Raw genomic sequence first — 26,458 nt, forward strand, 5'->3', positions numbered from 1 at the left:
CATGTGTCTGTCTCTGTCAATGGTAGCATTTGGTGGTAACAAATGGTTGCATGTTGAAAGTACTTCCAATGGCTGTAGAGGTGATGGGGAAGAATGCCATACAATAACGGAGACAGGGATCAGTCGAGGCCATTCACAACAACCCGATTCGATTCACCTCCTCAGCATAACGACAACCAAAAGTGGTGCCCGATACAAGCAGTAAGGGCACGGGGTCCCTGGGTGGCTCAGTCGGTTGAGGGTCTGACTCTTGATTTCAGCTCAGGTCATGATCCCAGAGTCGCAAGATTGAGCCCTGGGTCTGGCTCTGTGCTGAGCGTGGGGCCTGCTTAAGATTCTCCCCTCCCCTCCCCCCAGCAAAAACAACAACAACGACAACAACAACAACAAAACCGTAAGGGCCGTCTACACTTTTTCCCCCCAGCTAAGGATTTATTGGTGTAAATGCCATCCCCAACCCAGGCCCTAAGACCCCCTTCTGAGTGGGGGAAGGAGGAGAAGGGAGAGCCCCAACAGTGCCCAAGAACACCGCAGCCCCTGGGCTCGTGCAGGGCCGGTTTGGCCCAGGTGGGAGGAGGCAGGTGCCCCTTCAGCAGGTACTGGGACTCGGGGCTGGGGGAGAAGCCCATTCTCTTGTGGCAGAGAGGGAGCCAGTATGGAAGTAGGCCACCAGCGCGTGCACGTGGTCATTCCGCTTCACTTGCAGGCAGAAGGGAGGGGTGAAGGTCAGGTCTGCCACTTTGACGGTGTGGATGACCACCTCCACCAGGGGCTCCTTGATGGCCGTGTCTTTGATGCGAGCATGTGAAAGCCGTATACGTCCTTCCACCGGTGGGTCTTGTAGTCTTTGTGCTGTCGATCTTCGGTGGTCGTCACGTACAGTGTGGCTCGGTGCGGGAAGATGAGAACATCAGATGCCAGCCACTTGTCCCTGTGCCCGAGCCCACGTCCAGCACCACCTCGTCCTTGAAGAGATGTCGGTTGCAAAACATGGAGTGTGGGTACGTGAAGCCCAATGCTCCTGCTGCTGAGACTGATTCGTGCATTTTGCACTTTAAAGGGGCGATAAAAAGAGACTGGGAAAGCAAACGATGGCATGCAGTGGACAGAATCCTAAATCGGGAGTGTGGCAACCTAGAGTCTGGTTCCTGACATGCCACTAGCAAGCTGTGTGACCTTGGGAAAATGTCTACACCACTCTGGGTCTGAGTATCTCCACAAAAATGAGAGGGTAGCTGATTGCTGAAGTCCCCAGAAGTTTTAATAGGCTATGCTATCCCTTCTAGATCTAGTTGGAATATCTAGTAACCGAAGGTTGTGCTTCCAAAGAGGCAAAGATGTTTACAGCCCCATCAGGTGAACCACTTGTTTTAGCTTGCCGGGAAGTTTCTCCAGTTTAGCACTGAAAGCCCTACATTCCAGGAAGCCCCTCAAGTCCTGAGCAGACCAGGATGCTGGGTCACCCTCGTTGTGTCTTCTAAGGCAGATGGTTCTGGATCCCCAGCACTGCCTTAGCTAAGGTATCCCATGGGCATGGCTCTGATTTCGTGCTGCAACAGAAAGCAGGCTATGTGACAAGCCCAACAACGTGCCAGTGAGTGACCTGTGGCATCATGGTTCTTATTAAATACGCTGTCACTGAACTGTAGAAGCTGAAGGCTTGTAGGAGGAAATAGGGAGACATTTTGAGAAAATGCATTCGAGACCTGGATTGACGGCCAGTCCTTTAGCACAGCTGCCCTCAATGCTGTTTTAAGTGGTCTTTAGAGACCCCAGGGCACAGTCCAAGCAGAAGACAGAGTGTCCTGAGCATTCGTTGATGGACATTGGCCTTCTGAGCATTGAGGAGGGGGTCAGAGATCTGTAAGCGCTTGGCCGTGTCTGAAGATAGTCTTCTCTGGTTGTCCCTAGACAAGGGAGCGATAGATTCAGTATCTTTTTTTTTCTTTAACATTTATTTATTTTTTGAGAAACAGAGACAGAGCATGAGCTGGAGAGGGGACAGAGAGAGGGGGAGTCACAAGATTCCGAAGCAGGCTCCAGGCTCCGAGCTGTCAGCACAGAGCCCAACGTGGGGCTCGAACTCATGAACCATGAGATCACGACCTGAGCTGAAGTCGGACGCCTAACCGTCTGAGCCACCCAGGCGCCCCTAGATTCAGTATCTTCTTGTACTGACACCAAGACTATGAATCACAGAAAAAAAAAAAAAATTAAGGACAGAAACTGAATTTGTGTTCCTCTTTAAAATCATCAGGGTGATTCGTTGGGGGCACATTTTGCAGTCAAAGGCTCTTACCCTGATGTCGGGGGCACATTTTGATGTATATTTGCTATAGAATGAACTCAGGAAGTGCCATCAATAGGTACTCACTCATCTGAGTGACCAAGGAACAAACCCTAAGTTTCTTTAAGCCCCAGAATAGCCTCTGTTTAGGACCAGGGCTGCTGAGCAGTCTCTGAAGGTGTTAGGATACTTTATTGTTTTAGGGACATTCGAGTGGCTCAGTCGGTTGTCTGACTCTTGATTTCAGCTTAGGTCATGATCTCATGGTTCGTGGGTTTGAGCCTGGTGTAGGGCTCTGCACTGGCAGTGTGGACCCTGCTTGGGATTCTGTCTTCCTCTCTCTGCCCCTCCCCTGCTCACTCTCTCTCAAAATAAATAAATAAACTTAAAAATACGTACTTGATTGTTTTAGTAGCCATTTCTGGTGTGCTTCTGCTGTTAAGCAATCTTTTTTCCCTACAATGACTAGCTTCTTCTGTTTATCACATATTTTCCTCAGAGCCAGTTTTATCCCCAAGAAGTGTCTCAAGGTCCCTGATGGAGGTATTTTGGAATGGGGCACGGAAGGCCACAGGTGAGGAAGGAAAGCAGGGAGAGGGTGGGGGTTGCCGAGGGAAGGGGAGGGAAGCTCTCTGAGCTATCGAGGACCAGCCTGTCCCTGGACTCGCACACCTCGCCCCAGGGACACGTCCCCTCTGCTCCCTCCTTTTTGTCCCTCTGGCCATCTTCTTTTGCTCCCCCAGGGGAACCGATGTCAGGGTTTCTCGACCTCAGCACTATTCATATTTGGGGCTGGTTCATTCTTTGTGGCCGGGGCTGTGTTGTGCACGTGTTGTAACAATCAAAAAAGGGTCTCCGAACATTGCCACTTAGTCCCTGGGGGGAAAGTCATCCCTGGTTGAGAACCGCTGATTGATTCTAACCAGGACCTTCTTCCTTCACCCTCTTTCCTGACTTCTGGACCAATTTCAAGTAGAAAAGCGTTCTGGAACAAGGGGAACAAGGCAATGGCCATCACCAAAATTGAGCAGCAGTGTTTTGGTAGGACATGAAATTAACACTGATCCCCTACATCTGCCATGAGCTGGGTGAGATTTGGGTAAGTCGCTAAGTTATTGGCTTTGTCAGTTTCCTCTTACAGTTCCAGCCTTAGAATGGGGCATGGGGTGTGTTTTTTTGTTTTTGTTTTAAAGTTGATTTATTTATTTTTGAGACAGCCAGAGATGGTGCAAGTGGGGAAAGGGCAGAGAGAGAGGGAGAGAGACCAGGGAGGGGCGGAGAGAGAGGGAATCCCAAGCAGGCTCCGCACTGTCAGCACAGACCCCGATGTGGGGCTCAAACCCACAAAATCGTGAGATCATGATCTGAGCCCAACTCAAGAGTTGGACACTTAACCGACTGAGCCACCCAGGCGTCCCCAAAATAGAGCTTGGCTCTATTGAAATGCTACTCTTAGGATCTAACCCTATGAATAGAAGCCCATGCTAGCTAGCTACGTGGAAAAAAAAAAGAGAGAGAGAGAGAGAGAGAGACAAAGGTCACAGCCTCCCGACCTTCCCCACTGGGACACCAGACATGTGAACAAAGCCATCTGACTGCAACCTCATGGGAGACCCAATAGAGACCAACAGAATAGCCCAGCAAAGCCCCATCCAATGCACAGACCTGTAAACAAATGAAACGGTTGCTCTTGTAAGCCAACACGTTATGGAGCAGTTTGTTATCAGGAATAGAGAATCGAAACGGGACAGCATCTCCTATGAATATCAATATGAATATCATCATCGATACAGAAAACAAATCTTTAGAATCACAAACTCCAAAAGGACGTTTTGTTGTTATCTGGGTTAAATTGACGAGATGCTGGCTGATTAGATGACAGAACATGGGCAGCAGAGTCACAAAACGTGAATTGTAACCCAGTTTCGCGTCTTACTAGACGTACGCGTCCCCTGGGTATCAGTTTCCTTGTGGGCAAATCATACCTCGCAGGGGTTTTATTCTCAAGCGTTGTGAATGACGGTGCTTCTAACCCAACAGAATCATCAGTAGGATGAAGGAACATACAGATGGGACTTGGCATTTTTATGAGCTAGTGCTGTCCCTCAAATCCCAAGCGAGTGTCTTTCTGCTGTCCCTCGCTACTAACGAATCCACTAGGGCTGATTTTCCAAGGCAGAACTTCCATAAATAGCCTTTTCTCTTTTTAACCACATCATCTCCATTATTTGCATCCGGGGCCTTTTTTCAAAGCACCCGCCCCTTTGGACTCGTCTGGCGAACTCTAATACATACATGGGGATTAGAGTTCAAAAACGAAAGAAGGGTTTTGTTATATGAATTTGCATATCCTGTCAAGCACGTCTTCAGAACACTTTCATTTCCAGGTGAAATGAAACTTACAGGACGAAGCAGAGAGGCACTACATATTTTAGTGTTTTTTTTTGGGGGGGGGGCGGCAGTGAGAAACAAAAAAACAAGGTTAATTATGATACTGGGGCTTTACGATGCTAAAAATACACGGTAGACAAAAGAATGATGTAGGCTGTGTTCTGTTTCCACGTCTCACTTCCGTGGAGCAGGCTCACGGTGTCCGCAACTTTCTAACAGAGAATATTATTTCGAAACGGTCATGGTTGTATCTGACTGGAGGGGTTAGAACTTCAGACTTGTTGCAAAAATACCATGATGCTTGCCACGAAAGCCTGCTGTTCGTTCTATCAAGCAGACCCTGACTTTCAGCATCTGAGAGGGGAGACAGCAAAAATTGGGGAAGCAGTGGGGTGAATACCTTCCTCTCGCTCACATGCTCACCCAAATCAAGCAACTCGCCTACAGAAACAAGACATTTGACTTCCCTGTGCTGGGAACACAGCATTGGGCAGACAGGAGCAGTTTAACGGGCTTATTTAGGTTCCCATAAGCCTTAGGAGGGTGTGTATGATGCTAAGTTTCTGCAGAATTACTTTGATGTCCGTGTCAGAGTCAAATGGTGGCACTAGGACCCAAACCCGGGAGTTCTGCAATGTTTAAATCGCTAGATTAAAATATGACCCTAAACTGGGGCTGCCAGATAAAATACAGGATACGTGATTAAATTTGAATTTCAGATAAATTGTTTTCTTCAGAAAGAATTTTTCCAGAAGCACATGTTTAGCACATGCCTGTCCCAGCTTCCTAAACCCTAACGAGCCACCGAGGGCCATTCCTGATCCTCTTTATTTCCACCAAAAAGGAGTGAAAGAAATGCAGTTAGACTGAGAAACCCAAGTACGAGGAATCCAGCCAGTGAGAGGCCTGATCTCACGGGCCAGCTAGAAGCGAACTCTTGCGCAGAGCATCATTCACAGTTCAAGGTTAGCCGCTGCGGAAGGGGTAGAAAGTAACTGTTAACAAAGCATCCCGTAGCCGAACCCAAGTTCAGCTGGCCATTGCCCAAAAGGCCATCACTCAAGAGACAAGTTTTGCCTGGAAAGGAATAGGAGCTTTATTCAGGAGGCTGGCACCTTGGGGAGAAGGTGGACTCTTGTCCGAAGGCCAACTCTGAGGTTTCTGCCCAGCTCAGAGGTTTTGAAAGGGGTTTAGGGCAGTTAATCAGCAGAGGGAGTGCACTGGCCTGCAACATTCCTTGATTTCATGCAGACTCAATGGTGCCAACTTCAAACCTTATCTCAGAGCTCGGGGGTGAGCGAGGGATGTCCTGTTCCTGTTTCGTGATGTTCTTTCTGCAAAGGGGGGCAAGGTCTACAGATACACAAAGGGAGGTTGGTAAAATCATCTGTGTGACCGAAAACAAGGAAAAAACATTGTGCTAAAAAAGTAGCAAGGCTAATCAGAAAGCCGAGGCCACCTCCGACAGACTTGCTGGCTTCTGTGGCCCGGGAACGTTCTGGTCCTTCACTCCCCAAGACCAGTGGTCTGTAAGTCTCCAAGAAATTAAATTAGTTGTGTTACAGATCAAGGGCCTGAGGTCAGCAAATAAGGTGTGTGTTACCTTAAAGCAAGTTAACCCTTAAGACTGCTCGGAGTGTGGTTACAATACCTGTGGGTAAAAAAGGAGGGGGCAGGGGCACCTGGGTGGCTCAGTTGGTTAAGCGTCCGACTTTGGCTCAGGTCATGATCTCATGGTTTGTGAGTTTGAGCCCCGCATCGGGCTCTGTGCTGACAGCTCAGAGCCTGGAGCCTGCTTCAGATTCTGTGTCTCTCTCTCTCTCTCTCTCTCTCTCTCTCTCCCCCCTCCCCCATTTGTGCTCTCTTTCTCTCTCTCTCTCTCTGCCCCTCCCCCCCACTTGTGCTCTGTCTCTCTCTCTCACAAATAAATCGTAAAAAAAAATTTTTTTTTAAAGGAGGGGGATTAGAATATAAAGAAACTTTGGCAGGACCCATACGGGTAAACCACAAATAATGGCTTCTTGTATCTTATCTGCGAATGGATGTGTGTAGGTTATCTCTGCGGAAGAGTTAACACAGCAGGCTGGAGACTGCTAGCATCAGAAAGGCCTGTATTCTGGCAACTTGGATTTCTAGTGGGTTCTCACCATTCCCAGAACAGATAAGGGTGGCTCACTGCAACTGAACTGTTTTTGTAAACGATACGATTTACGTCCAACACCTGCTATCGGTCTGGGAGTCTGGAATTTTGGCCCGTGCTAGGCAGAGGGTGCCTCCATGACCAGTCCCCAGTAAAAACCCTTGTTGCTGCGTCTCTAATGAGTTCCCCTGGTAGACAGTATTTTACATGTGCCTTGTCGACTGGTTGTGGGGGGAATTAAGTGCTTTCTGTAGGAAGCTTGTGCCTGGTTTGTGCCAGTCATTACCCCATGGGCCTTTTCTCTATACTGATTTTGGTTTGTGTCCTTTCACTATAAAGAATCATAGCCTGGGGGGGGGGGGGGGTTGGTGCCTGGGTGGCTTAGTTGGCTAAGTGTCCGACTCTTGGTTTTGGCTCAGGCCATGATCTCACAGTTTGTGAGGTCGAGCCCTATATGGGGCTCTGTGCTAATAGTGTAGACCCTGCTTGGAATTCTCTCTCTCTCTCTCTCTCTGTCCCTCCTCTCTCTTTCTCTCTCTTTCTCTAAATAAATAAATAAATAAACTTCAAAAGAGAAAAAAAAAATGGAATCATAGCTGTGACTCCTCCTTACGAATCATTGCACCTGGGGGTGGCCCTGGAGACCCCAACCCAATTTCTGTCCCTCTCTCTATCTATAAAAGTTCCAAACCACATACATATATTACCTAGGAAAATTTTTAAAAAATGAAAGTCCTTTATATTTGCCTAAAAGCCCCATTCAATCTATCTCCCTTCCTTCCTTTCTTTTTTTCTTTCTTCTTCTGTTTTCTATACATTAGATCTTGCCTCATGAGTATGTATTTTGCATTAAAATTAAAGAAAAGGTTAAAGTCTATTGCCTTGCCTTATATTTACCCAACTAAAAGCCCCGGCCAAAATATTTTCAGAGAGGGGAACGTGGCAGGGGCCGGGGTGGGGAAGAGAGAAGAAACCCAAAAGAAAAGAATACAACAAAATTTGCTGCCTCGATCTCTAAGGGGACAGAAAATTCTTGTAGTTTTTCAATGAGGCAGTGTTAGTTATTTTTTGTTTCATAAAACTTTTTCAGCTTTTACACATTCATGTTTCAAAGTCTTAGGGCGTTGTTCTGGAAACATTTGTCCATCTTTATATATATAAAACAGTCCAGCCCATAGCTGGAAATATGGCTCTGTCATTCAGGAGTACATCTTTGCAACAGAGCTTAAAGTCACCTTTGGGGGTGGTACCACACATTAAAAAGAAAAAAAGCTTTTATACAAAGAAAGGGTGTAAAAAGATTACAGAGATATAAGCAAACTCACTGTGTGAACACTGAGTGACTCCTGAATCAGAAAAAAACAAAAACATCTATAAAGGATGGCCTGGGGACAAATTGGGGAAATTTAAATGTAGAATCAACATGAGATGGTGTTACGGGATTATTGTAAATTCTTTTAGGGGTCATCCTTATTTTAGAAGATACAGGCTTATGTGCTTGGAGCTAAAATGTCATGTTGTTTGCAACTTACAAGTGATTATGAAAACAAATGTGTACGTAAATATCCACATACGAAGACAGAAAACCGATGGGGCTCACTTTCACGCAGGCAGCAGGCATACAGGCTGCATGGGACAATTCTTCCCACTCCTCTGTAGAGCTGAAGGTTTTCAAGATAAAGTTGGGCAGAAAAAAGGAAGATTTTATTTAAACAAACAGGCTGTTGATATAATTGAAGTTAAAGTAGAATGGTATCGTATCCATTATTAGAAAATCAATAACCACTCTGCTACTGAATTCACCACATTGATTTAGGGAGGACTTGGTATCTTTTTGAGTAAAAAAAAAAAACAAAAAAACCACGGACTCTCTTTACACTTGACTACTGGACAAGTGGCATTTGAACTGGTTAAACAGCTAGTGAAACGAATCAGATGACTGGTCACTTCAATTGATTAATCTGTTTAACCACCTTCCTCTCAAAATTAACCTAAGGTGAATTCTTCAGCCCCTGCTATGGACAGGACGCTGGGGACAACACATTCCTAACTGTGGGGTCTGTAGTATCACTGGGGAGCTACGAGATACAAATCAAAGGTCAATATAAGAAAGCGTAATCTATATGCTCAATACAGAGTATCATTTCTCAGCATCTCACCGTATGAAGCCTGGTCAGTGTTCACTGATCACAAAGCCTCACCCCTCCGTTACAGATGAGAGAGTAGATTGAATTTTATGTAGTCAGAGTTTTTAATGTTTCCTTTAAGACACTGGGGTTGTTGCTGTTGGGTATTTTCTCGTTGTCATCATCATATGTAGAACAAGTTTCTCCTTTTAAGATTATAGATTTCTCTATGGTTTCTTCTAATACTTTCAATGTTCGGTGTCTTATACTTAAATTTTTGAACCATCTGGGGGCACCTGGGTGGCTCTGTAGGTTAAGTGTCCGACGTTGGCTCAGATCATGATCTCACAGTTCGTGGGTTTGAGCCCTGCATTGGGCTCTATGCTGACAGCTCAGAGCCTGGAGCCTGCTTCAGATTCTGGGTCTCCCTCTCTCTCTACCCCCTCCCCCGCCCGCCCCCCCCCCCCCCCCGCTCATGCTCTGTCTCTTTCTCTCTCTCTCAAAAATAAATGTTGAAAAAAAAATTAAATATTTGGACCATCTGAAATTAATTTTGATGTAAGAAGCAAGGTGGCACAGCTATAAGAAATGAGGTAGAATAGCTTAATTTTTTTCTGAACTTTAAGCCAGCTGCCCAACATTATTTTAATAATTTCGTTTGCCACTGATGTGATTTTATTTATTTTTAAACATACTTTTAATTTTTTAAGTTTATTTATTTTGAGAGAGAGACAGAGACAGTAAGCACGAACAGGGGAGAGGCAGAGGGAGAGGGAGAGAGAGAGAATCACAGGCAGGCTCTGTGCTGTCAGCTCAAACTCACGAGCCGTGGGATCATGACCTGAGCTGAAACCAAGAGTCAGACGCTTAATCGACTGAGCCACCCAGGCGCCCTGCTATTGATGTGACTTTAAACTAATGTCCCTGGGGCACCTGGGTGGCTCAGTCGGTTAAGCGGCCGACTTCAGCTCAGGTTATGATCTCACGGTCTGTGAGTTCGAGCCCCGCATCGGGCTCTGTGCTGACAGCTCAGAGCCTGGAGCCTGTTTCAGATTCTGTGTCTCCCTCTCTCTGACCCTCCCCTGTTCATGCTCTGTCTTTCCCTGTCTCAAAAATAAATAAAACGTTAAACTAATGTCCCATATGTGCCTTTACTCAATTCTGATACCCCCTCTCTTTCGTTGACGTGCTGGTACCATGTCACAGGTGATGGGCGTTATACTGCATTGACACATCGGGAAGCGAAATCCCCCCTGTGTTACTTTTCCATTTAGAAATTACCTGGCTATTCCCATATGTGGTCTCACCCCGGTCAGCTCCAATGCCTCATTTCTGGAACAAATGTTTACTAAATGAAAGGAGATGACATTGGGGACAAATTGGGGAAATTTGAATACAAAATCAACAGGGATTACTGTTCATCCTCCTAGGTATCATCCTTATTTTAGGAGCTAACCCTCATCTTTGAGATGAACAAAAATGCCCGACTGATTTCCAGATTGCCTCCCGGTTTAGAGTCGATCTGGCAAGCGCCCCTTGAAATCCTGTCGGTATGTGGTTGGGATTGCACGGCACTTACAAATCACCTTAAGCACAGTTTCCATCTTTTACAATGTTGTGGACTCTAGCCCAGGCAACGATGTTTTTCTCTTCATTTATTTACTTCTTCTCATGCATCTTCGCAACCCCAGGCCTACGACGGCAAGGGGAAGGAGCAATCAGTGAAATTCAGCAAGAGTGTTCCTGAGGAGAGCGGCACCTAACAAGCTTGCAGCCAACCCACAGCCTTGCAAGGGGCGGGAGCCAGGGGCGTAAATACCCTGACCCCTCTCCACATCGGCCAAACCCAACCGGCAGCCTTTTGGGCACCAACCAGTTGGTCAAGTTCATACAGCTCCGCCTCCTGGGACACGGAGTGGAATGCAAAAGCTTGCAGGGCGGACCTGGGGTCAAGTGGAAAGCCCACAGCAGCGGGCAGGGTAGAGCGTTAGAGTCTCCTGCCTTTCTGCTATCTCCTTCGTTCCTAAGCGTTCTCCGCCGGTTTCCTTCCCAGGTAGTTCCTATTTGTGTGGCTGTTTTCGATGGGATCCCCCTTCCTGTCACCACTGCGTCAGTTGTCGTCTATACGTGAGAAAGCTATTGACCCATACCGATTGCATAGCAAATTGGCTCGATAAGAAGGTATTCGACGTTTACTGCCTGTGTAGCTATCGCTTACGTGGTATGTGCGTTAATTCCACTACTTGTAAAGAAATAATACCGTTTTCTTTGGTTTTTTTTTCTTTTTTGGTTTTTTTTTTTGGTACTTAATGAGATAACACATACAAGGCAGTAAAAACAGTGTTTGGCTCCTAACAACCCCCTCGGAAAGATCTCCGTTTTTATTCTATCTAATAGGTTTATCAGCTGATCCGGGGGACCAGGGACTTTTCAGTATATTAACCCTGATCACCTGCAGTTTTCCAATTCTCTCCGGGTCGACGAGGTGGACCGAAGAACTTTAAACATAACTACGGATGTTTTGACTGTCCCCACAAAAGGACCCAATAATCCGTTAAGAAAGGAACAGTTCTCGCGAGGACCCCAGATCCAGAAACAGGGCTTTATATGACACTAGACTCCAAATGCAGCTGACCTTTTCTCCTGAAGTGAGTCAACCAGCCGGCAGATCTGTCTCTCAGGGAGGCCCAAGACAGAGCAAGGTAAATTTAGACCTGTCTCTCAGATGTCTATCTACAGAACAGTGGTTCTCAACCCGGGGTGCCTTAGCTCCCCAGGGGATATTTCGCAACGTCTGGAGACATCTGTGGTTGTCACAACTGGAAGGGCAGCGCTACTGGCATCTGGTGAGTATAGGTCAGGGATGCTGGTCAACATCTTCCAACGCAACAAAGAATTCTCTCACCGAAAAGGTCGACAGTGGTGAGGCTGAGAAAGTCACCTACGAAAAAGGAAGGAAGGTTGGTCAACCGGGTTGTTTGGATTTAGACAAGGCACTGCCCTGGGTATGGTGGGAGAAGTAAGAGGAACCTGGTGCTTCTGCAAACTTCATGTCTCGGGTGGTTTAAGTAGTTATGCTCCTCCCCTAACACCCCCAACTTTGTCTTTGCACTTGGAAACTCTAGGGCTGGCAGCCTGGAGCCTCTGGGACTCCATGCTTCCTGAAGACCATCTCTTCATCTCAGAAGCCTCCAGACATAGATCACTCCATGCAACCAAAAAAAGGTATTTTGAGCATAGGGACAAATTTGGATAATGTAACTAATTAGGTGTATGAGCCATTCTCAGTGGGGAAGGGAGGGGAGGGAACCCAAATCATATGCCAAAAAAAAAAAAATCCTCTTTAAATCTAAAGAAAAATTTTGGTAGTCTAAAATGTCAGTTCCTTGAAGATAAAGCCAGATGTTTAATAATAATAGAAATGGTTTTCTGGAGCGTATCTCTAGTTTACATAACTCGGAGGCAGGAAACACCACTGATGGCTGTTTGCGACAGCACGTTTTAGAGTGATGTCCCCGGCATATTTTGGAGCTACAGTATGTTACCATCTTTGAAATGCACAATTTGGTATTTTCTCTTTATCTTAGTTGATGCTTTTGGGTCCATCTCAGGCCGATCGGACTTGTAGATTTCATCGTGGAGGAAGACTGAACATGGTAAGAACAGCCGAGAGATTCCCTAAAGAAGTGTTATCTGTAGTCCTTGGGGGAAGTACTGAAACCAGCTGGCAAGAGAGATGTTTAAGAATTTGTATTTTGGTTATTGGCGGAGGAAACTTCTTCGTGGTATTTCATAATCAGGATTAACCATGGGAGCATTTCATAATTGCAGATTAATCAAGGCTAGGTCTGTCCAACTTCCTGCAAGCGTTCAGGCGGGCTGTAGTGAGGACGAACAGATGTTTGAATTGGGGAAATCACTTCGGTGGGTCTAATTTGTTCATCCTACGTCGTTGGCTTTGAAACCGTACAAATCGCTGAAGTTACTGGACAGCCGTTACGGCTTGCAACCACGGGTTTTGTTCAGGAACAAATGGAACTGGGGGAAAAGAGGCCTCGGTACAGAACTGGACTCCGTTGCCAGCATAGCACGGCCATGTGGGGATTTATAGCCAAGGAGCAGAGTGGTGGTCTGTGGGTAGAAAATGGCTAAGACAAAACATCAGGGGTGGGGGTGGCTTCTGGACAAGTGGGCTTACCAGGATTCTTGCGGAAGGCAGGCCAGGGAGATTGGCTGTCACCTGGAGGATGTTAGGGGATGAGGGACTGTGTCAGATACCCGGGATGATCAGAGATCAATGGTGAGGGATTCTCGTTCAATGGACCTGAGACGATTCATGCTAAAACTGGGCAGATGGACACAAAAACACAAAAGTCAAGGCCTAGTGACTGAGAGGTGCGTTCCAGGGCTGTTGTGAGGCTCAAGTAACAGGCTACGTGTTTGAGTTCTTCGTGGGCAGTGTGAGCTATTAGGGATGCCAAAAATTAATCAGAAAAGGACATCGGTGGCCTTTTGCTGAAATGATTTTGTCACCCAAAGTAGATATGATGGCGTGCATTCAGTGGGAGCCCACTCGGGTTTCTAGATCTCCATGTTGGCGTCAAGGCTCATTTTGTGTCTACGGTCTAATGAAGAGTTAACCACGGTGCGAGGGGAGGGGAACTATGTTACAAAGGAAACCGCTGCTTATAGTTTCATTTCCTAGAAACTCAGAGGTCTGTTTTTATGCAAACCCCTGCCCACATCTGCCTTTGCCCCTTGAGGGATGGAATAAGGGGACTGGTGATAATAAAGACCGTTCGCATTTACTGACCACTTACTAGACATCCAGCGTCATGCTAAGGGTTTGATGTCTGTGGATCTGTTTCAGCTTCAGAGAAGCCTTGTGAGGCACAGGTGAGGGAACTGGGGCTTCGGGAGGTTCGAGAGCTTGAGTGGTCTTGGCTGGATGGCCTGATTCCAGGAGCCACGCTGTAGCCCCGGAAATGTGAACTTCCATTATGATACCTTACCGCTGAAGAGAAAGAGAGAAACCGGTATATCTTTTGTAAGAAAAGAAGTGGAAACAATTTGCAAAAGAAGACCTACAAAAGGCCAGAAAGCCCCGGGGAAATTTATTCAACCTTATTAATAGTTATATGTCCTATCCTTTGATCTGGAAACTCCACTTCTAGAAACCCTTCTTAAAGACATGATCGAGGAGGTGGCAAATAATTTATGAAGATAGTCTATGCAGCATGGCAAAGAGAATATGTCATGCCGGATGTTGAGGAGGGGTTACTTAATCGTGGTCACCCATTAAATGGAATGTTGTGTAACCACCAAATCATGTTTTTTAAAAGAACACTGAAAGACCTAAGAAAGTACTTATAGTACAAATGAAAACAGCAAACTAGAAATTGATAAGTAGCATATATTTCTCATGTGTTTTTTTTTAATTTGAGAGAGAGAGAGCAGGGTAGGGGCAGGGGGCAGAGAGAGAGAGAGAGAGAGAGAGAGAGAGAGAGAGAATCTCAAGTAGGTTCCATGCTCAGTACTCAGCTCGGAGCCCAACGCAGGGCTTGATCCCACAACCCCAGGATCATGACCTGAGCCAAAACCAAGAGTAGGACGCTTAACCAATTGAGCACCCCCAGGCACCCCTTCCCGATGTTTTTAATCTGTGCACACTAGAGGCTTCCTCACTGTTGGTTAATCTGTGAAGATGGTTTACATGAACACATGTGTTACCTATTTGTCTTAATAGTTTCACAAAAGAGCCCTGCATTCTAACCATTTTATGGTTGAGAAATCAAGAGGCTCTTGAGGTAAACTGATCCACCAAAGTGAGAGGGCTCTCATGTGGCTGAATAAGAATTTAAAATCCAACCTTTCAGGAGCTCATGGGGCGCTCAGTCAGTTAAGCATCTGACTTCAGCTCAGGTCATGATTTCCTGGTTTGTGAGTTCGAGCCCTGTGTCGGGCTCTGTGCTGACAGCTCAGAGCCTGGAGCCTGCTTCGGATTCTGTGTCTCCCTCTCTCTCTCTGCCCCTCCCCTGCTCATGCTCGCTCTCTCTCTCTCTCTCTCTCTCTCTCAAAAGTAAATAATAAAATATTTTAAAATTTTCAATGCAATCTTTCCACCAAAAAAGCTCTAGCTAAGGCTGGAATGCTCCTCACTCTGTGTAATAGACACAGGACACGGAGAGCAGTATTAGAAAGACATGTGCTGATATGTAACCGTAGTCTGGCAGTTTTACAAGTAAAAACATTATTCCACTCTTCACTGTAGCAAATTTCTTCGTGCCCAAGCAAAGAGGTAACCAGAAATTTATTTACTAAATTAAAGAAATCTCATCATTTAGAAATTTGAAAGATTGTGCTAAAATTAAAAGCAATCATTACAGATTAACCAACCAGTGTCTTCACGCCCCAAGAACAGTTCGCTTCTGTCTCAGAAGCTTGCCAAATCTTAGGGCTGGACGGTGCGCCATGGCTGGTCCCCAGCTTGCCGCCTATGTCTGTACAGCCTACAAGCTAAGAAAGCTTTTATGTTGTTGTTTTTTTAATGTTTATTTTTACTTTTGAGACAGAGAACAAGAACGAGAGCGTGAGCAGGGGAGGGGCAGAGAGAGAGGGAGACAGAGAGAGGGGATCCGAAGCAGGTTCCAGGCTCTGAGCTGTCAGCACAGAGCCCGACTCGGGATTCGAACCCACGAACCGTGAGATGGTGACCACGGACGCTCAACTGACTGAGCCACCCAGGCGCCCTGAGACTTTTGATGTTTTTAAGTGATTGAAAAAGTCAAAGGAAGAATAGTATTTTATGACCCATCCTAGGTATGTTAAATTCAAACTTCGGTGCCCACAAATAGTTTTCTTGTTTGTTCAGATATCGTCTATAACGGCTTTCACGCTACAATGGCAACCTACTCATTGGTTGAGTGGTTGTGACAGAGACCATACAGCCTGCAAAACAGAAAATACTTGCTAACTGGCCCCATACAGGAAAAGCGTACCGTGGTGGATTCTGGGAAACAAGTGGATAGAGTATATGATCAAATAAGACTTAATATCTCCTGGTCTTTAGTGCCTGTTGTAACGTGTAATAGCTGTTGAGTACCTAATTTAGGTAAGACTACTATATAGCATTTTATTCTTTTATTTTGAAAACTAAGTCTGTTGGGCTAAAAATGATAGGAAGTAAATGATGAAAAGTCTATTTTTGAAGTAGGTGGGTTATAGCCTTACACTTACTTTGGTTTTGTTTTGTTTTTGATTACATAATGAGACTTTGGTATTTAAGATAATTACGCTTTCCAGAGATCAGCCTACAATGAGAAATGTTTTTGAAATTTGCAAAAAAAAAAAAAAAAAAAAAGGGAGGGGGAGCTATTTTGTCATAAATTTATTAGGGAAATTCCAAGTGGAGGCTCAGTCTACCAAACAAATAGAAAAACAAGGAAATCAGAGGCTCCTGAAGTAAAATGATTCACCAAAGTGAAGTAACTTCCTTGCTCATGGTGTTTGGTTAGCACCCAGGGTGATGTCCATATCACTCTCCAGTTATCAAACAATTCAGGGCCCTACCCAGTTAATGGGCGTTCCCTCCTTGGTGAGTTACGGATAGACTACACCAGGTGGTGTGGTCACACTAAGAAAACTTTATTTGCAGCAAATAAGGAGACCACGGGGAATGACTTTCAAAGCCCCTAAGCAGATGTGAGTGGGTTCCTTTTACTTAGGGTTAGGATGAATATTCAGAAAGGGGAGCTTTGTCATCACAGGTCAAGGTGGGCACAAGGTTGCAAAACAGGTGCACTTAGAAAACAGACGTACAGGAGCATCTTATGTTAAGCGTGTGCTCCTCCTGGGACGGAGACTTTAACACTTTAAGGAAGCAGGGGTAACTGTCGGACACGGGGAAAGGGCTGTAGAAGTTGCGGGTGTAAACTGAGCAGGGTCTTGGGCTCCTGATCTCCAGCAAGGAATACAGGGCCTTGCTGGTTCACCGGCTAGAACCACATCAGTTGACCTTGAGGAAAAAACAATTGTCTGAAAACAAGCTTTAGACTTTCTGGTACTTCCAATCCCACGGCGCGGTTTCAATATCGACAGGGCAACAGGTTAGTGACTTCAAATTCATGGGTGTCCAACGACTGCTCTTCTACTCACTCCTTGCCTCTCCTGTGTCCCTTTCCCATTATTTTCCAGCTGGCCATCAGCTCTGGTTCAACCCAGCCTGGCCACTCGCAGGATCCCCGCTGTAATATGAAATCCTTTGCTTCCCCAGCTTGCCTTCAGCACCCCCACCACCAGAAATGCATATTCTAATAATTCCTTTTCAACTTGGGCCACTTGGCTCTTTTCCTGCCCGTGTGATCTTGCAGATAGACTGGAGGAGCAGGTGAACCCATGGGGCTGTTGCCCCCGAAGCCTGGCACCTAGTAGCCCCCAGGGGCACTCAGTATGTTGGCCTTCAGATGGGTTGGCTGGTAAAGGCGTGGCGGTGAGCAGAACAGTAACTGTTCCCAGGCTTCCAATATTCCCATCTCAAGGTGGATTTCCTTCTGAGAGGAATGTTGCTGAGAGGAATTAAATCTAAGCAGAGTGTAGCCATGCAGAGTGTGTGAGAAAGACCCCAAGGGGAAGGCAAATTACCTGCAAAAAGATGAGGGGGTTGGGGGTGGTTCCTTGTTGCCAGCAGGTAATCACACTGATTTCTTCGTGCAGTGTCTGCCTGGGCCTCCAGGAGGGTCCTGTCCTCCTTCTCCTCTGTCTTCCACATCTGCTGTCTTCTCACTCATAGCTGCTAAGCTTGCTTCCCACTTCACCGAGAACACTGCAGCCATTGGAAGAGGATATCCACATGTTCCCTCCTCCTTGTGCGCCTACCTAGAGCTTCTGTACCTGGATGTCCTGCCAGACCACCTATCCAGTTCCCCGTCGCTGCCTAACACATCACCCCAAAATGCATTGGTGTAAAACAACCACAATCATATACTTTTTTTTAAAGTTTATTTACTTATTTATTTAGAGAGTGAATGAGCAGGGGAGGAGCAGAGAGAGAGAGGGTGAGAGAGAATCCCAAGCAGGCTCTGCGATGTCAGCGAAGAGCCTGATTTGGGGCTCGATCCTATGAACCATGAGATCATGACCTGAGCCAAAATCAAGAATTGGATGCTTAACCAACTGAGCCACCTAGGCATCCCACAATCATATACTCTTATGTGTGGTGGGCTCAAGGGCCAACTGAGCTCAGTTAGGTGGCTCTGATGCTGGGTCTTTCACACCGTTACAGTCAGTGCCCAGGGCTGGACTCACCTGAAAACTCGCTCCCTCACAGGTCTGTGCCCAGGCAGGGAGACTCAATGGCTGCCAGCTGGGGCTGCTCAGGGGGGGTCTCTGTCTCCATGTAGTCTCACCAATATGGCGGCTGCAGTGTAGCCAGGTTTCTTACAAGGCTGGTGGCTCAGGGCTTTAAAGAAAGTGGGGAGAGAGACAGAGAGATCAAGAGAGAATGAGCACTAGGTGAGGGGGAAACCCTATCACCTTTTTTCTGTCCTAGCCTTGGAAGTCCTGTGGCATCACTTCTGCTGCTCTCTGTGCAAATTCTCACAAAAACCTCAAAGGAGGATAGGAGATTTGTCAACAAATATGTGGACTCTTCTACTGAGAATGAGTGTTTTTTCTGTTCCTAGCTAAGACCAGTCTCCATGCTGGTGTGCTAGGTGTCCTCCCTGCTCTCCTGCTCAGGATCAATATTTGAGTACTCATCATCATCATCATCATCAATGCTTTTTGGTGGTTTTTTTGTTGTTGTTTTTTCATTCTCACCAGCATCACAACATGCTATTATTTCTCTTGTCCTAAAATAAATCCTCTTGACCCTCATGGCCCCGGGAACACCTGCCAGTGTTTTTGTTCCCCTTTGCAGGAAATTTCCCAGAAATGTTTGCTGTTTCCAATCCGTCATCCTTCTAAGAACTTTGAAGTCGTATTTTCTTTGGCTTCACCTTCAGAATGTAATCCAGTATCTGGCACGTTCTTACCACCTCCACCCTTGCCAACTGGGCCTTTTGCTTCAATTGCTGTCATAACGTCTTGACTGGTCTCAGTCCTTCCACCTTCACCCCCTCACGGTCTCTTCTCAATACAGCACAACAGCACAGATCTTCTAAAATGTAAGTCAGGCCACATCACTCTTCAGCTCATAAGCTTGAGACGGAACCGCATTCCACTCAGAGGAAAACCATCATCCTTGGAATGGTTGGCAAGGCCCTGCATGCTTGGCGAGAGGCTGGGGGCCCTCCCTCTTTGACCTCATCTCCTATCATTCTTCAACTCCCCTTGCTCAGGGCACACCAGTCTTGCTATCATCCTTTGAATATTCCAGCATGTTTCCACCTTGGGGGCCTTTGCATTAGGCTTGTCCCTCTGCCTGGAATGCTTCCCCCTCCCCCAACCCCCTTAATAGAGCTGCATGGTCAACTTCCTCCTTTCCTTGAGATCTAGGCTCAAATGTCAACTTCTCAATGATGTCCCCCTAAACCACTGCATTTATGGCCACAAGCCCACCCTGCTCTTCCTTTTTCTGTAACCTTGTCACCTAACATTGATATGATGATTATAGTTCTATATTTTTTGTTTATTATTTGGAGAATGTAAGCTTCAGAAGAGCAGGAATCTTTTCTATTTGGTCCACTGATGTGACCCAACGCTTAGAAGTGGGTACCTGGCACATAGCAGGTATCACTACATACTTGTTGAAATTTTCATTTTTCACAATTTACTTTCACGTTATTATAATAAGGTTTTATTACATGCTCTGCAATCTTTAATTTTTTTAAATGTGTATTTATTTTTGAGAGAGAGAGAGAGACAGAGTGTGAGCATAGGAGGGGCAGAGAGAGGGAGACACCGAATCTGAAGCAGGCTCCATGCTGTCAGCACAGAGCCCAATGCGGGGCCCAAATTCACGAACTGTGAGATCATGACCTGAGTCGAAGTCAGACGCTTAACCAACTGAGCCACACAGGCGCCCCTGCTATGCAAATTTTAAGATGTTTTTAGAAATAAAAGGAATACCTGTTCTTTATTTAAAAACTCAAAGAATAGAGGACATAGCATGTTCTTTCCTACCCCGCAGAGGCTCCCTTTCTTACCCCTTCCCAGAAAATATCACTGTTGAGTTTCTAATGTGTCCTTCTGTACTTTTCGCTGCAAGTACAAATCAAATATTTGTATCTTTATTCATCCTAAAGCGTTCATATGCTATATGTTATTTTCATGCTGCCTTAAGAATTCATTTTGTTTATAACTGAATAACATACCTTGTGCAGCTTTTCATGTCAATACCTATAGGTCTACCACATTCTTTTTATTTTTAGTTTTTAAAGTTTATTTTATTTAGAGAGAGAGAGAGCACGGGAGGGGCTGAGAGAGAGGGAGAGAGAGAGAATCCCAAGAGGCTCCCCACTGTCAGCACAGAGACTGACCCGGGGCTCGAACTCAGGGACTCTGAGATCAGGACCTGAGCCAAAATCAAGAGCTGGATTCTTAAGTGACTGAGCCCCCCCAGGCGCCCCCACATTCTTTTTAAAGAGATGTTTGGTGTTCCGCTATGGGTGGTTTCTCAGTTTTAACCATTTCCTCCAGCTGATAGATCCTCATCCAGTTCTTCCCAGCCTTACTGTTTCAGAAAGCTGAATAAAACTCACAAAACAGTGTCACCTGAAGACATATAAGGCTTATTATAAAAAGATGTGCTAGTTGTTATTTTCTCATCTCTGTGGAGTCCTTAGGAGGCTCATGGTGGTTGGAAGCCTTGCTTAGATCATTTTGAAACGGCAGCAGCCTGAGCTTCTGGGGATCTAGGAAGACTCACAGCTGAGGTCAGACGCAGGCAGATAAGTTTCAGGGGGCTCCAGGCCAAGGCTCAGAAGCATCGAGTAAGCACAATAGAAAAGGAGCATGGAGGTCCTTTAGCTCAACCCACACAGTTTGTGGATGAGAAAGTCAAGGTTTACGAGCGTTTAGTCAGTAGCCCTGCAGCAGATTGAGAGGCTGACTCCGTTCCCAGCTTCCTGGACAGCATGTTTCCCTATTTGCCATCCTAGCCTCCAGCCTTAGACCTGCGGGTGGGAAGCAAATGTGGGTCTCGGATCAGGAGAACTCGGTTCTGAATGCAAGTTCAAGTCCTGCCAGGAAACGGATGCAGCCACAAGGATGTGTTTTGGCACTTTGAAGGGTTTCTTCAAGCTTCTGTTTGAAGGGGAGGCAGGCAGCATTACCTTTCGGCCTGACTAGCCTTTGTCTGCAACATTGTTTGCCCCACCTGGATTGCCCCGACAGCAGAGATCTCCCAGCTCAGGAGACACACGTGGCCTCTGAGCGGCAGTAGTAGAGGGAGTTGGTTCCTAGCTGGGCAGGAATGGTGTCTGACTCCCCAGTATTCCCCTCCGTGGCCTAGCACAGTCTTTTGTGTAGGTTACATACCCAATATGTGTGTTGGATAGCTGTGTGAGCATATAATTCTTTTGTGAATGTAAACCTGAGCATGCCTGTAAGTTTACAGATTCATGAACTACTCTGACCTAGCTAGCATTGCTAGACAGCAGATGGAATCCATCAGAAGTGTATCATCCGAAAAGTCTCTCTTTTTCCCTCAAGTTGGTCCTACTCAAATTGTAAATCCCTCCTTTTGGTATTTGGCAGATTTCTTTATGAAAACTCTAAGTAGCACAATATGGACACATCACAGTGCTAAGAATCCTTGAACCGAAAGAGAAATACACTAAGATACAGACACAGGCCAAGTGTGTTTGCTATAACTGTGTGAAGCACCTTGAAGATGATTGCTCAGCATATGCACTTGGACGCTTGGTTTGAAGTTGCTTCTCTGATCTCTACCTCTTCATCAGTGAGATGGGAATATTTATATGTCCTTTCAACTTTATTGTCAGGGCTTAGTGATGTCCTAGCAACACTGTGTCCCCTTCAGCATCTGGCACATAATAAGCACACGAGAAAAGGCCACGCCATTGTTTAAAAAAAAAAAAGCAAATGGCCGTCTGGTGACTGTTCAGTGTGAATTCGACATTTTCCATTTTCCCAAGAAGAGGCGATTTACTGAGAGAATAGAACACCTGTGCATACAAAATCAAACATTCCCTTTTTGACCAGTTAGCCCACTAATTGAGCATCCGGATTTACCCAGTGGATTTGCATGTGTAGTTAGCTGGGATTTGCAGCCGAAGCTGAGCCTGGTGTATGTCATGGTGTATTACGTTACTTTACAAATCACGTTACTGAAAGGCACGTGTCTTTAGGCAATCGTGGCCCAAAAAACCAAAACAAAACAAAATAACGTGAATTATTTGTAGCAGATGAAAATATAGGGCCGGCTCAACACTGAGTGAGCTCTGTTTGAAGACTTTTACTTACTTACTTACTTACTTATTTATTTTAAGTAATCTCTACACCCAATGTAGGGCTTGAACTCAATGACCTGAGATCAAGAGTTGGATGCTCTATGGACTGAGCCACCCAGGAGCCCCTTTGGCACTGAGCAAACTCTTATATTGAATTTTGTTGAAGCTAAGGTCCCCACTTTACTGTTAAGCAGGTAGTTCCCAGTGGTTTGAAAGGGGACATTTCCACTTAAGGAAGAAAGGAAAACTTCACATCTTTCAATCGTCTTCTCAAGAATATTTTTTAAATTTGGAAGCCTCAAAAGGTATTATTTCTCTTTATCGTTTTTAAAAAATACTTATTTTATTTTTGAGAGAGAGAGCCTGAGCAGGGTAGGAGCAGAGAAAGAGGGAAGCAGAGGATCTGAGGCAGGCTCTGCGCTGACAGCGGAGAGTCCGATGCGGGGCTCAAACTCAGAAACTGTGAGATCATGACCTCAGCCGAGGTCGGACGCTTAACCGACGGAGCCACCCAGGTGCTCCTTATTTCTCTTTAACACATTTGGGAAGGTTTTCTTCCTTGAGTCAATTTTTCCCCCTCCTTTGCTTCTTCAGAACCCAGCCTGTCACTGTCTATCTGCTATCTCTGAGCTCCAAGCTCCTGGTACAGCCGGCACAGAGAGCCAGGAGACGGCCCATCTGCCATAGAACATTCCAAGGGCCAGCTGGGCTGAGGCTCAACTACTGAGCATAGGACAGGGACAGTCCCGTTCCGGGTATGCCTGTTCCCAGGAGAGACAAATGAGCTCGCCATTCTTACTGGGGTTTCAGGTTCAAGGCGACAGAACTGAGAAAGGATCAAGGAAGGGGCCTTCTGCAGTTTCACTTCCCATGCCTTCCTCTGACACTGTCCCCTTTCCTTCTGGGGTACTTTCCCACTTCACCCCTTCTTTTTAGAGGTGCCAAGCCCTCCTGGTGTCTCCTCGCTTCCTTGTCAACAGTCTGACCTTTGGAATACTTTACCATTTATGATCATTCAATGTGTGTCTTCCATGGGATTTTAAGAAAGTTCAAAGCCTTGATTTATTCAGCAAATATTTATGTCATGCTCACCATGTGGCAGGCCATCGTAACGATAGAGTACATGTAAAGACAAGCAAGGTTCCGGACATAAGAGTGTTCACCACCCAGAGGGAGGATTGCGTGCCTTGACATGGAGCCTTCTGGAAAAGTAGCTAAACAAAGCAGCCAAGAGCACAAGCTCTGAGTCGTGCCCTCTGCTTTACACTCTCTTCGTAAACAAACCTAGTTCTTAGCATTGGAATGACGAGGAAATCATTCGCTAAATGCCATTGGTGGAAATTAGCGGTGCGTGGACGCGCTTAACAGGCTTTCAAAGCAGTATAATTTCTTTTAATATTTGGCAGGCTTGGGTTAAATTTGCTTAGAGTTAATTCTATGCGTGAGTTTCGTACAGCCTAAGATTTTTTCTAGGCCAGGGGTTTGCAAACTACGGCCTTTGGGCCAACTCTGACCACCTGTTTTGTATTGTTCGTGAGCTAAGGATGGTTTTTATAACTTTTTTTTTCAACGTTTTTTATTTATTTTTGGGACAGAGAGAAACAGAGCATGAACGGGGGAGGGGCAGAGAGAGAGGGAGACACAGCATCGGAAACAGGCTCCAGGCTCCGAGCCATCAGCCCAGAGCCTGACGCGGGGCTCGAACTCACGGACCGTGAGATCGTGACCTGGCTGAAGTCGGACACTTAACCGACTGCGCCACCCAGGCGCCCCATGGTTTTTATAACTTTAATGAGTCACATTCTTAATGGTAATTGAAGTACCCACATGATCGCCTCAATTTTGCCTAAAATATTTACTCTCTAGCCCCTTCTGGAAAAAGTTTGCCATCCCGTGGCCGAGACCAGTCCTCTCTAATAGAATTTTCTACAGTATGCCTGCACACTCGAATACTGTAACCTCGAGCGTACTGTGCCTTTTGAGCACCTGAAATACAGTTAGTGTAGCTGAGACACTGAATTTTAAAATTGCATTTAATTTTAATTAATTTAAATTCAAATGGCCACACATGACTGGTGGCTATCATATCAGACCGAGCAGCTCTAGACCATTTTATTTATTAGTTTTTTTAATTTCTTTTAAGTTTATTTATTTTGAGAGACAGAGAGAACAGATGAGAGGGAGAGAGAGAAACCCAGGCAGGCTCTATGCTGTCAGCGCAGAGCCCGATGTGGGGCTCGAACTCACAAACCACTCACGAACCGTGAGATCATGACCCGAGCTGAAACCAAGAGTTGGACGCTTAACCGACTGAGCCACCCAGCTCCCCTAGACCATTTTAAGTGAAAAGATTCTGTATTCTGTCAATGTTCCTCATTCTCAATTTCATCAACTCCCCAGAGGCTGTAGGAGTCAAGGGCAAGGCAGCACTGCTAGTCAGATTCTTGCCCTGGACTGACTTTCATTGTCTGCTAGAAAATACTTAATGGAAAGTGCTGGAAAAATGCATGTGAGCACTCGCGCTCTCTTAGGGCTGCTCTTGATTCTGTCCATTCATCTGCCTTCATTTGCGGTAAAGCAGTGGGTTTTTTCAACCCTGCCCAGCCCCAAATTAAGGAAGGCTTAATCAACTTTAGAGTTCAGGCTGCCGGCAGAGAAAACCTCACTTCCTTCCATCACTGCTCGCAGATGCTAACTTCAGCCATAGCTCATGCCTCTCCTAAGACTGCTAAAAACAGTAAGAAGCCATCAACACGCATCATGAATATTGCCAAACCGTTTCCCCTAAGAGTAAAGCCACAAGTCAACAGTTGGCGTTCATGGTGACTGTAGTTCACAATACTGAATTGTATTTTGGAAAGTTGCTAAGGGAATAGGTCTTAAACGTTGCCGTCACAAGAAAAACAGCTGTCACGATATGAGGTGATGGATGTTCACTAGACTTGTTGTGATCATTTTACAATATACACCTGTATCTTGCTCATAGCCTGATACCAACATCCCATATTTTAGGTTCTCCCACGAGCAGCAATTTACTGCCAAGTTCTGAATTCCACAGTGGCTAACAGTGGGTTTACATTGGTAGAGTAGAAAAGCCAATGAACACGGGCTTAGTATAGCAATTTTGTGATTTCTCCGAAGCTCCTAGAGGTTAGCAGCTCAGCGTCCTGATTTGTACTATGCTCTGGGAGGTCATGCAAGGATCTGGCGACTCGAGATCACCTACCCTGTTGCTTCACCACCCCTGTCACGTTGTCCATGGAGATTACTCAAAACATAAAATAAAATCAGGGGTGACCGGGTGGCTCAGTCAGTTAGGCATCGACTTCAGCTCAGGTCATGACCTCTTGGTTCACGAGTTCGAGCCCCGCATTGAGCTCTCTGTTGTCAGTGCGGAGCCCTCTCTGAATCCTCCATCTCTCTCTCTCTCTGCCCCTCCCCTGCTCGCTTGCTTCCTCGCTCTCAAAAATAAACATTAAAAACAGAAGTTTAAAAAAAATAATAAAAACTGAGGCGCCTGGGTGGCTCAGTTGGTTAACCATTCTGACTTCAGCTCAGGTCATGATCTCACGGTCTGTGGGTTCGAGCCCCACATCAGGCTCTATGCTGAACAGCTCAGAGCCTGGAGCCTGCTTCAGATTCTGTGTCTTCTTCTCTCTCTCTGCCCCTCCCCTGCTCATGCTCTGTCTCTTTCCATCTCTGAAAAATGAATAAACATTAAAAATTTTTTTTTAAATCTTTAAAAATAAATACAATACAATACAATACAATACAATACAATACAATTTGGAAATATCATTAGTTCTTTCCAGACAAGATGCTGACACTTCTATATGTATAGTTTAATTGTATGTTCTTATTCCATGGGCTATTTTTTGATACTTGCAATTAATTATTTTTATCATCCTCATCAAGTCTGGAGATTGTTCTATATCTCCCAATATCTTTTTCTTCTTTTTTGTTTTGATGGAGAGAGAGCATGAGCTGGGGAGGGGCAGAGGGTTGGAGGGAGGAAGAGAGAGAGAGAGAGAGAGAGGGAGAGAGAGAGAGACTCTTAAGCAGGCTCCATGCCCAGTGCAGAACCCAATGTGAGGCTCAACCG

The 26,458-nt window shown here is 45.8% G+C and overlaps 1 protein-coding gene across 5 annotated transcripts in view; it reads left to right on the forward strand.

Annotated features, from left to right (window-relative positions):
- Positions 1-2,734: 2,734 nt before the first annotated feature.
- The window catches only part of TLR7 (toll like receptor 7), a 33,249-nt gene continuing 9,525 nt past the window's right edge, over positions 2,735-26,458 (forward strand). The window contains exons 1-5 of one of the 5 annotated variants that reach the window (XM_023248794.2): positions 2,735-2,861; positions 3,264-3,386; positions 10,998-11,904; positions 12,070-12,169; positions 12,532-12,600. In XM_023248794.2, coding sequence (XP_023104562.1) covers positions 12,535-12,600 — 66 coding nt within the window. In that variant the 5' untranslated portion in view covers positions 2,735-2,861; positions 3,264-3,386; positions 10,998-11,904; positions 12,070-12,169; positions 12,532-12,534. 5 annotated transcript variants of the gene reach the window in all.

Source organism: Felis catus, chromosome X (genome assembly GCF_018350175.1).
Source record: "Felis catus isolate Fca126 chromosome X, F.catus_Fca126_mat1.0, whole genome shotgun sequence".
Taxonomy (NCBI): Eukaryota; Metazoa; Chordata; class Mammalia; order Carnivora; family Felidae; genus Felis; species Felis catus.